Genomic DNA, 11,134 nt, shown 5'->3' on the forward strand with positions numbered 1-11,134 from the left:
TCGCCATGTGGGTACTGGAAATTGAACTCAGGTCCTCTGCAAGAGCAGTCAGTACTCTTAACTGCTGAGCCATGTCTCCTTTTTTTTTTTTTTTTTTTTAAATATGTATGTGTGTATTGCCTGCATGTAGGTAAGTGCACCTGTGTCGTGCAGTGCTAGAGGAGGTCAGAAGACGCTGTCAGATCCTGTGAAACTGGAGTTATGGACAGCTGTTAGCTGCCATGTGGGTGCTGGGATTTGAACCCAGATCTTCTGTAAGAACAGCCAGTGTTCTTAACCACTGAGCTATCTCTCCAGCCCCTTGTCCATGTTTTTTTGAAGATAAATTTTTCTTTTTAATTTTTGAGACTGGTTCTCATGTAGCCCAGGCTGGCTCAGATTTGCTGTGTAGCTGAGAATGACCTTGAACTGCTGATCTTCCTGCCACCACTTCCCAAGTAGCTGGGATTACAGTGTGAGTACTGCGTGCTGCCATGCCTGGCTTGTTTTTATTTTTCCTGGGTAGACAAATACCTACCTGCTGTTGGACTTGCTGGGCTGTGGAACATATGATGCTTAGGTTACAAGAAACTGCTAGATAATCCTGCAGAGTGCCTGAGCTGAGACCTAGGATCCCACCAGAAATGCACAAGAGATCATAGCCCATGGCCTGGCCAGAAGTTTGGTGATGCCAGAGTATGATTTGTTGGAGGCATTGAACAGGTGTTTCATAATGTGATTCAAAATAAGCCGGGTGTGGTGGCACACACCTGTAGTCCCAGCACTTGGGAGGCAGAGGCAGGTGGATCTCTGTGAGTTCAAGGCCAGCCTGGTCTACCTAGTGAGCTCCAGGTCAGCTGGGGCTACAGGGAAACCCTGTTTCAAAAAGACCAAAAAAAAAGAAAAAATAATCACAGGGCTGGGAGCACAGTTGACTGATGGGCATAATCACCGCTTTGTGGCAAAGGAAGGTTGTGTGGGGGAGGGGATATCCAGGCAAGGGCGGAGGAGAGGCTGTGCCCCGTGGCTGGCGTGTTTTTGAGGAAGAAACCTAAAGGCTGGGTGCAGGAGGGAATCGCAGGCCGATGCCCAGCCGAGGGCTGGAGGCTCAGAAGTTCTGGGATGGAGTTGCTATTTTCTGAAGTTGGGAGGCCTGGCAGTGAGTGGGCACAGGAGCTGGGCATGGTCTGAGTGGCCATGTTGGTGACACTTGATGGAGGGTCAGTGTGAAGTCATGTGAGCAGCGGGGCTTAACAATGGGGAGCTGGGGGAGGCTGATCTGGGAGGTAAGTGTGGCAGTCTTCCTAAGCCTGCTGGGTCTGGAATGGGGCAGGATGAGATGGTGTGTGTGAGTCCAGGGCATGGAGAAGAGGCTTTGTCCTGTGGACCCAGCACTGAGAGGTCAAGGGGAATTAGCCACCGGCTTGGGGGTGGTGAGGTCCGATGAGAGCTCGGGGATCGTGTCACAGCAGAATCTTGCTGTTCTTGCTGGGAGAAGCTTTCAGGGGCCTTGACTCATGTAGTCCATGATACAAATATTCCAGAATTGTTATGTATTTGCTAGTCAGCCAAATTTGTAACTTTACCACCTGGTAAATTTAGGAGATTGAAAAAACTTTATCTTGGTTTTAGTGGTGGTGAAATGTATCAATCTCTAAATTTCAGAGAAGTTGGAGCAGGTAAGGGATCAGGAACGGAAGGAGGAGACATTCACCCCTGTGCCCAGCCCATACTACATGGAGCTCACCAAACTCCTGCTGAACCAGTGAGTAGGTGGCACAGCGACAGCCCATGCCAACAGGGACTTGGGTTCTCGGCTCCCAACCTGCACCCTCCTTTCCTGCCATTTCCAGGGTGGCCCAGCCAGTTTCTCAGGTGGGGGGTCTGCAGGCTCTGCATGGGTGGGGCCTCTCTGTTCTGTCTCTAGCTCTTGTTTTTCCTTTGCTCCATCATTCCCCTGGGAAATCCTTTGACTCATTTTTAAAATTTGTTTCTAATTTATTATCATTGTTGTTATTATTTTTGGTCTTTTTGAGACAGGGTCTCCCTGTAACCCCAGCTGGTCTGGAACTTGCTATGTAGACCAGACTGGCCTCGAACTCAGAGAGCCACGTCCTCTGCCTTCCGAGTGCTGGGATTAAGGCATGTGCCACCACACCTGGCTTTAATTTTAATATTTTATTATTTATTTATTTTTGGTCTTTTTTGAGACAGGGTTTCCCTGCAGCCCCAGCTGTCCTGGAACTCACTATGTAGACCAGACTGGCCTTGAACTCACAGAAATCCACCTGCCTCTGCCTCCCAAGTGCTGGGATTAAAGGTGTGCGCCACCACGCCCGGCTTTAATATTTTATTTTATGTGTCTGCAAGAGCAGCCAGTGCTCTAACCACTGCACGATCCAACTCCTTTGATTCTTTACATCCCAGTCCTGTCACTTGATAGTGGGCCATAGTGCGAGCCATTGTCCAGCCTTTCCCTCACTTGCATAAGGCTCATGTCCAGCTTTACCCAGAGTGTGTGTGGAGCTGGGTTCTTTGTGTCTGTGGCAGGAATTCTCAGGGGGCTCATGCTGGCTTTGGTCCTGAGCCGTAGAACCATGCTGTGGTAAGGCCTGTTTGTGCATCCACAAATGCTCCAGTTCCCATAGTTTTCTCTTCATTGTTCAGGTGGTGGCCAGGCTGCCCTGCGCTACCCTGCAGCCCTGTCTTTGAAGCCTTTGCAGGTCTAACTCAAGCCCTGAGGAGGTGCTCACAGCAGTGCACGGCTGGCGGATGCTCCAGTTCCCCACAGCGCTCCTCTAGGCTGCAGGTCTCTGCTCACAGTGGCCTCTCTGCAGGACAGGGTTTTGGTTTTTGTTTTTTTTTTTTTTAATATTTTATTATTTTTATTTTATGTGTACGCGTGTATTGCCTGCATACAGGTAAGTGCACCTGTATCATGCAATGCCCGTGGAGGACAGAAGACTGTCAGATCCCCTGGAACTGGAGTTACGGACAGTTGTTAGCTGCCATGTGGGTACTGGGATTCGAACCCGGGTCTTCTGCAAGAATAGCCAATGCTCTTAACTGCTGAGCCATGTCTCTAGCCCCTGTTTTGTTTTTTTGAGGGGGAGTCTAGCTATATTGCTGGTCTTGAACTGCTGGACCTTAGTGTCCCCCTGACTCAGCCTCCCAAGTAGGTGGGACTGCACTGCACCAAGACCCAGTCTGCCCTGCTCCTGCCTGTTGAGGGTGACCAGAGGTTAGGGGTTCTGAGCAGCACTCCTGCATCCAGAGGAGGACTTGGCCTGTGGGTCTTTAGAGTGATGGGAAGCTACAAGCTGCCATTCCTTCCTCTACCAGCATGCTGGGCACTGTAAACATGGTCACAGGGGCCCGAGCCCTGGTTTGCTAGGGCAACCATGTGGGCTGTGAGCTGGTTGTTAAGCTGCTTCTTAGGGCTGTTGGGAGTCCACTGGGCCCAGTAAGGCCTGGTGGGGCCAGACGAGGCTCTTGAATGCAGGCTTGAGAAACTAGGCCTGGGGAGCTAGGAAAGGCACAGGCTGCAGACCGGTGTGGGTGTGAAGGTGGGGTTCCTCTGCTGAGAGCCCCTGAGGGGATGTCCTCGGGGTCTGAGAGAGACTGGCAGTGGGGACAGCTGCTGGCTGGAAGGGGAAAATTGCCTATGTAGATAGGTCCAGGCTGGACTACCAAATCTGTCTGTTCTCAGATCTTCAAGTTCTGTGTGTCATGTGTGCACTCTGTCAAGAGTCTTGTGTAATTCACTTGGCTGAGGAACCCAGTTAAAAACTTTTTTTAACTTTTATCCATTTCTCATGTGTGCTCGTGGGTGCGTGCATGCATGCCACGGTGTGCCATGGTGTGCCACGGCATGCACGTGGAGGCAGAGGACAACTTGCAGGGTGGGGTGGGTCTCCTGCCTTGTGGGTTCTAGGGACCGAACTCAGTTTGCCAGGCTTAGCCACAATCACCCTTGCCAGCTGAGTCCCCAGCTGGTGCAGGGCTGAGTTCACTTTGGCCCCGTAGTAAGCCTTGACGAGGCCCGGGTTCCTTGTTCTTCCCAGTCTGTTCCGAACATGACGTCCAAATGCTTGGGGTCACGACCTCAGCTCGCTCCGTACATTTTATACCGCAGGTCTGCCTACCAGTCCTGAGCTGACCTAGCACACGGAGAGGCTGCGGCACAGCCTACGGCACCCGGCAATGGGCAGTGAGTGCCTCATTCTTCGAAGCTTGGCTTCCTGGATCTGTCTCGGAGGAGAGCTGTTCCCAGTCAATGACCTAAAACTCACAAGAATTTCACTCTGTGTAGCTATTGTGCTACCTTGGGTTTTTTGTAACTTTTTTTGGTTAGTTTTTGGGGTGGCTTTTGGGTTTTTTTTTTTTGGTCTTTTTGAGACAGGGTCTCCCTGTAGCCCCAACTGGCTTAGAACTCACTATGTAGATCAGGCTGGCCTTGAACTCACAGAGCTCCGCCTGTCTCTGCCTCCCAAGTGCTGGGATTAAAGGTGTGCGCCACCACGCCCGGTTTATAACTTTTATTTGTAAGGCTGAAAATGCCATGGAAAGGGTTCATCACTGACCTTCCCTGGAGTGGTGAACCTGGGCCACTGTGGAACTAGACATCTGCTGACCACTGTCAACATGACTCTTATCCTGGGCACCCACTGAAGATGGAAATGAGACAGCACAGGATGCCGGCTCCCTGACAGGGTGTCCCACCTGCCTGATGCTTCAGTATGCTTTCTAAATTGTTTGTGTGTGTGTGTATGTGCGTGTGTGTGAACGTGTGTGTGAGCGTGTGCATGACAAATGCAGCTGCCCTCAGAGGCCAGAAGAGAACATTGGCTATCGAAGCTGGAGTTACCAGTGAACCACCCAGTGTAGAGTCTGGGAACTGAACCCAGGACCTCCCAAGTGCTGGGATTAAAGGCGTGCGCCACCACATCTGGCATAAGGTGCACTTTCTAGATTGATTTTTATTGCTTTTCTTTATGCTGTCTGCCTGTGAGTGTGTGCCACGTTGCCTGCAGGGGCCAAAACAGGGTGTCAGATCCCTTGGAGCAGAGTTCTAGGTGGTTGTGAGCTGCCCAGTGTGAGTGCTAGGAATGGAACTGGGGCCTCTGCTAGGGCAGTAAGTGCTGGCTGCTGATCATCTCCCCGTTCCCCAAGCTGTGGGTTTCACAGAGCTGCCTGTCTGTGTTGCTTCTGTTTACTGAGTGCCTCTGTTTGCCCCTCCACTCCTTCAGTGCCTCTGACAACATCCCCAAAGCAGACGAGATCCGGACTCTGATCAAGGATCTGTGGGACACACGCATGGCCAAACTCCGGGTGTCTGCTGACAGCTTTGTGCGACAACAGGAGGCACATGCCAAGGTAGGCCTGCCCCCCTGCCCCGCTGGGCCCTGCCAGCCAGTGAGAGTGCTACCAGGGTTCTGCTCAGCTTCCTTCGCACATGGTTGTGCAGATGGGGATTCAGAGATGTGCTCGGAAGAGAATTCACTGGGACTCGGGATGTAGTTCACGGTAGAGAGCTTTCCTAGCCTGTGCAGGGTGCTGGGTTTCACCTGCAGCCCTGGAACAGACCGGTTTCTGTTGAGATGAGCCTTTTCTAAAGGTCGGACCCCCCTGGCCCACCTGTTTTGTTTCAGCTGGATAACCTGACCTTGATGGAGATCAACACCAGCGGGGCCTTCCTCACCCAGGCGCTCAATCACATGTACAAGCTGCGCACAAACCTCCAGCCCTCAGTCAGCGCCCAGTCTCAGGACTTCTAAGAGGCCTGCGTGCAGAGCTGGTCTGCTGGCAGGCTTGCTATGCATGCCTGGCTGGGCAGAGCAGCTTATGGTTGGAGAGATCGGAAACACTGATGGAAACTGATGACAGAGGGGTCACAGTGGGGCTGGGGGAGCAGTGAGCTAACCCTCAGCCTTTTCCGAATTCAGACGTTCAGTTCCCACTTAAGTCCTGAAGCCCCTTTTTTATGGAGAAAGTAAATCCGAGGGTCCTGATGTGTCAGGCTGTGGGTGTTCTGTGGCTATTCTGTGGCTAGTGGAGTTACAGTGGGACGGGGCGGCCTGCAGCCAGGGGCTTTTCCCCTTGACCCCGTAAGTTTAGAGTCTCCTGCAGAGCTTCTCATGCACAAGGTGAGTGGCTGATACGCTGACCCATGTCTTGCCATGTAAACCCCAATCAGCAATAAAAATATCCTCAGGACAACCTGATGCCCTTGGGTTTCTGTTCCAGCTGATGGGAAGATCAGGCCCTCTGCTGTCAGGTTTGCTTATGAATTGGGAAAACCAGCCCACTGTGGGGGAAGACAGGACGGGTACCTGCAGCGGTGCTAGCCTGGGGATGCAGGGGCTGCTCCAGGGGTCAGGGATACTCAGTTATTCAGTTGGAGCTTTTTTTTTTTTTTGAGACAGGGTCTTCTGTAACTCCAGCTGGCCTGGAACTCCCTATGTAGACCAGGCTGGTCTTGAATTCAGAGACCCACCTGCCTCCACCTGCCTCCGGAGTGCTGGGATTAAAGGCGTGTGCCACCATGCCCAAAGCAGTTGGAGCATTTGTGAATGCCAGGTTCCTTATAGAAATTATATTACCCCTGGACCAGTAAAGAGACACACTGCCGGGGCTGGAGAGTTGGCTCAGCTGTTAAGAGCACTGACTGCTCTTGCAGAGGACCCGGGTTCGATTCCAGCACCCACATGGCGGCTACAAACCATCCTTAACTCCAGTTCCAGGGGAATCCGAAGCCCTCTTCTGACCTCTCCGGCATTGCATGACGTGGGTGCACTTGCATACATGCAGACAATACACTCGTACACATAAAATAAACAATTTTTTAAAAAGTGAGATCAGTTCCCCGTCACGTGCTAGGCAGAGAACCAACTCCTGGAAGTTGTCTTCTGCCTCCACACATGCACTGTGGCACAGCGTGTGTCTGTACACACAATAAGTAAATAAACGTAAAAGCCAACACCATAGTTACTCGAGAAGGGTAATGGCTGTCCAGAGCCCTGCTGGATCCGTAAGTTTGTAACCTTTTTGACTTGGTACCAGCTGTAGGAGTGGCTCAGCAGCGGAGGGCTGTGGTGGTCTAGTTTCTCCATTGCTGTGACTAAACACTGACTACTTGACCACTACCAACTTGGGGAGGATGGGGTTTATTTATCTTATATCTCCAGGTCACAGTTCATCAGGGAGCCCAAGGTAGGACCTCAGGGCAGGAACCTGGAGGCAGGAGCTGGAGCACAGGCCATGGAGGAACACTGCTTACTGGCTTGCTCCCCTGGCCCCTGCTCAGCCTGCTTTCTTATGCAACACAGGCCCACCTGCCCAGGGGTGGCACCACCCACAGTGGGCTAGGCCCTCCCTTCACTCAGCAATCAAGAAGATTCTCTACAGACATGGCCACAGGCCAGTCCAATGGAGGCAATTCCCCACCTGAGGCGCCCTCAGCCCAGGTGTGTCGAGTTGACACTAAAGCATCCAGCACAGGTGGCCGGCACCGCCCAGAGCGTCGCCAGTCTCAGCGTGTTGGAGGAGTGCTGCTGCCTTGGTCCTGTGCCACCTCACAGGCGCCAGTTTTCACTTGAGCACATCCAGGCAGACCCTGAGGACTGGGACAAGGTGAGGTTCTGGAAATTACGGTCAGAGCGTTCGTTTCAGGTGTGAGCACCTGCCTTGTCCCCCGCTTTCACCTGGGGATCTTACCCAGAGAGCGTCTGTTGGCATGGGCGGTGGGGGACCCAGGCTCAGCTCTAATGTCTCCATGTTTGACCTGTGAACCATATGTAGTTGAGGACTGTTTTCTTTGGGGGGGGCTGGTAATTTTAAAAAGATTATCCTCGTAACATGATTTAGGAAGATTTTATTTTTTGGATGTTGTCAGAAATTACAGCAATATATTCATAAATACCTAATTACTACATTCAACAAATAATGTTACAATACAGTTAATTCAAACAAGTACACTTAGAACAGGTTTAATTCACAGCATCTAAACTGCCCCCAGCATGACCGAGCCACCATCCTTGCTCCCGCCTGGTCTGGTCTGGTCTGGCCTGGTCTGGCTTGTAGCAAAGCCAGTCTCCTCAGGCCAAGGCAGCGTCTAGCAATTTTAAGCACAGCACTGGATCGGTGGGGACAGGCTACCGCAAGTAGTGAAGTCAGAGCTCGATTACTGGAGTACAGAGGTTGCTGCTACGTTGCTAACATACACTGGAAGAGGAGCTGAGCCTGCTGCACCAGCCATCTGCACGGTGGAGCCTGGGGCTCGAGGGACGGGGTGGGAGGCATCTAGTTTGAAAGTCAGCTAACTGAGCTCTGGCTAGTCTTCGGCTTTCCACCAGTGTGGGCTCCTTAGGGGCCGGTACAAGCTATTGTGAGGTGTCCACCCTTTGAGGCTAGCCTGGAGACAGGTGTTGACACTGATCAGATGATGCCTAGCTTGTTCTGGCTCTAATTATATATGAAGCAGAACTTGTTTTAAAGACCTGATTACAAGTGAGCCATGTGATCTAGCACTGGACTGGGGGTCAAGCTGGGTAATCTCCCAACCCATAAGGACGGCCGCTGTCCTTTCCAGGTGAAGTGGGAAGACAGGACTGAGGGGCTTACAGAAACAGGCTGCACAGCTGACCCTAGACTTGGACTTCAAAACTGTCTTTTTAACCAACGGTGGAGGGGGAGAAGGGGGCTGAACGGGAAGCCTCAGACTGTGCATCAGACTTGGCTAAACTCAAAACTGATCTTTTCCATGTCATCCGGAGGTGTCTCCATTGGGACACTGGCCAGAAGACCTGCCTGGGTGGTCAGGCACTCACACCAGTTCCTGGCACTGCCTTGCTGGCATGCACCTGTGTTCTGATTGTCATGCTCACTGAGCACAGGAATATCCAGGTCTCCAGACAGAAGGGAGGTGCAGCAGCAGCCGGGCAGGCAAGGGTGTTTTCACTGGGAGGGACGGACAGCGGGCATTAGGAGTGACTCAGCTTGTGCCCAGGCCAACCTAGGATGGCCTCTACTTCCCCAACTGATCTGCTCCTGACACTAACCAGCCAGGGGAAGGCCTTTCTCCTCCATTAAGTTATTAAAGTCTACTTATCCCTTTAGCCAAAGCTGTTACCATAAAGCTGATGACCAAACACCTCTGAGCGTCCAAGATGTGGGGCTGAGGCTCCAAGGTGGGAGCCCCGGGCCTTCATAGACCCAGCGGGCAGTTTGGGGAGCACAGCACCGTCCTGATGGCTGGCAACGTGCCTCTCGGCACACCTGTGGGCCATATACTGGCCCACTGGCTGCAGGCTGAGGCCCTAGCACTGCCCTTTGCTCTCCCAGTGGCTCCTGGGCTGAGGGAGGTGCTTGCTGAGTGCAGGTGGTAGTGGCAAAACCTTTGAGTTTGCTAAGGACAACAAGATTCTTGGCAGGCACACAGCAGACCCTGTGGGGCACACACAGGACACACTGCCAGTATGCAGCGAGCCACCGAGCAGGGCACCAGTGACAGCCAAGCCAGGCTCAGCCGCACCTTCCTGCCCTGACCAGGGAGGGGCAGTGGGGTCTGGCAGGAGGGTGTTCTTTAAATCAGGATCAAATGCTGCCCGAGAAGCAGTGACGAGGAGGAGCAACCCCAGCGCCCGGTCTTCTGCCCAGCCTGTGCCTAACCCAGGAAGTCAGGGGAGCCGCGCTAGACCTGGTCTGCAGCCAAGCTCCTGCCGCACAGGCTCTTGGAGCTCACTCAGGTCCGGAAAGGCACGTGCATGGAGCTGCCCCTCGCAGGGCACCTTGTTCCCACCAGGCCAGGGTAGCCCCTCACAGCTGTGACTCACGGGGAGGGAGGGGGGCGGGGTGGGGTAACGCATGGCTTTCTACGTCAGTTTCTGGTGCAACTCAAAAATGAAGTGATCGCTAGGCCCCAGTGGTGAGCGCGTTACTTTCTTCTTTAATTTTTAAAAACACTTCAATCTCATTGTCCTGACCAGCAGCAGTACAAACACTAAAAGCAAGGTGTTTTTTCTTTTTGCCCAGAAAAACAGAAACAAAAGGAAACCCCCCAAACAGGAAAAACAAACAAAAATCCCCCAAACCACATATTAAAAATGGCAGGCTTTTATAACAATAATTAAAGTAATAAAAACATACAAAACTTTGTTTTTAATATATATACACAGTACAAGGCTGGAGCACCTTTGACGTTTCTCTCAAAGTGTACTTTGTATGAAACCACCACCCATGTGGGGGTGACCCCAGGCGGGCTCTCTGTAGACGGCTGCATCCTCCCCCACGGAGGGACGGCAGGTACCTGCAGGGCACGGGCTCACGTCACCGTCCCAGAGCTGCTCCAGGGAGAAGCCCGGGCGGCCGCGTGCGCCCCAGGACCTGTGGCTTTGGCGACGGCGCGGGAAGGTGCCTGGCACAGGGGGAGCCTCCGGCCGGGCGCACCGCTTCTCGGGAGGCCGGTCCCACCCCCGGGAGGCGCGAGGTCAGCCCGGGCACGGCAGGAGCAGGCTGGGCTCCGTGGCGCGGTGCCAGCCAACACCAACAGCCGGCCCCGCGCGGCGGGCAGTCGGTGGTATCGCTTTAGTGTTGGGAAATGGAGCCTTCATTTCCAGATGTGAAAACGGTGTGGGGGAAGAAGGGCTAGAACCGCCTTCAGAAAGAAAAACTGGGCGCCTTACGCTGGTCGGTCGAGGACGGCGGCGACAACGCGCCTTCTCTCTGGAGCCGGGAACCCTTTGCTTCATGCATGGCACATTCTTGTTTTTAAGCTTCAAACCTCCCAGTGAAAAATATTAAATATTCAAGGTAATAAAATAGATGATATTTCTATACTACAGGTTCAGCCTGGTGCGAGGGGAACCGTCACCTCGGATGCCCCTGAAAGTAGCCCCTGGGCCAACGCACAGCAGGCAAGACAAGGCACTTCCGTAAGAGGTCCAGCTCCGCCTGGAGCCGCTCGCGCTCCGAGACGACCTTCTGCCTCTGACTCCGCAGCTCCTGGGGAGGAACACAGGCAGTCAGAACACACTCCACCCGTGTGCGTTCAAGCTGCTGAATGTGCGGGGACACACACACACACACACACACACACACACACACACACACACACGCTCTTGCACACCTGCCTTCAGAACTGCCCATTCCCAGTAGC

At 53.1% G+C, this 11,134-nt stretch overlaps 2 protein-coding genes across 11 annotated transcripts in view; one reads left to right on the forward strand and one right to left on the reverse strand.

Moving 5' to 3' along the window:
* Gins2 (GINS complex subunit 2) overlaps positions 1–6,198 on the forward strand; it is an 8,161-nt gene extending 1,963 nt beyond the window's left edge. For both annotated transcript variants that reach the window (XM_029561016.1, XM_008827893.3), the window contains 3 exons: positions 1,645–1,744; positions 5,229–5,355; positions 5,631–6,198. In XM_029561016.1, coding sequence (XP_029416876.1) covers positions 1,645–1,744; positions 5,229–5,355; positions 5,631–5,756 — 353 coding nt within the window. In that variant the 3' untranslated portion in view covers positions 5,757–6,198. The remainder of the gene's footprint in view (positions 1–1,644; positions 1,745–5,228; positions 5,356–5,630) is intronic.
* A 1,639-nt stretch (positions 6,199–7,837) lies between these two features.
* Gse1 (Gse1 coiled-coil protein) overlaps positions 7,838–11,134 on the reverse strand; it is a 359,837-nt gene continuing 356,540 nt past the window's right edge. For all 9 annotated transcript variants that reach the window (XM_017796860.2, XM_017796859.2, XM_008827896.3 and 6 more), the window contains one exon: positions 7,838–10,980. In XM_017796860.2, the coding sequence (XP_017652349.2) occupies positions 10,846–10,980 (135 nt within the window). In that variant the 3' untranslated portion in view covers positions 7,838–10,845. The remainder of the gene's footprint in view (positions 10,981–11,134) is intronic.

Source organism: Nannospalax galili, unplaced genomic scaffold (assembly GCF_000622305.1).
Source record: "Nannospalax galili isolate Female #2095 unplaced genomic scaffold, S.galili_v1.0 scaffold933, whole genome shotgun sequence".
Classification (NCBI taxonomy): domain Eukaryota; kingdom Metazoa; phylum Chordata; class Mammalia; order Rodentia; family Spalacidae; genus Nannospalax; species Nannospalax galili.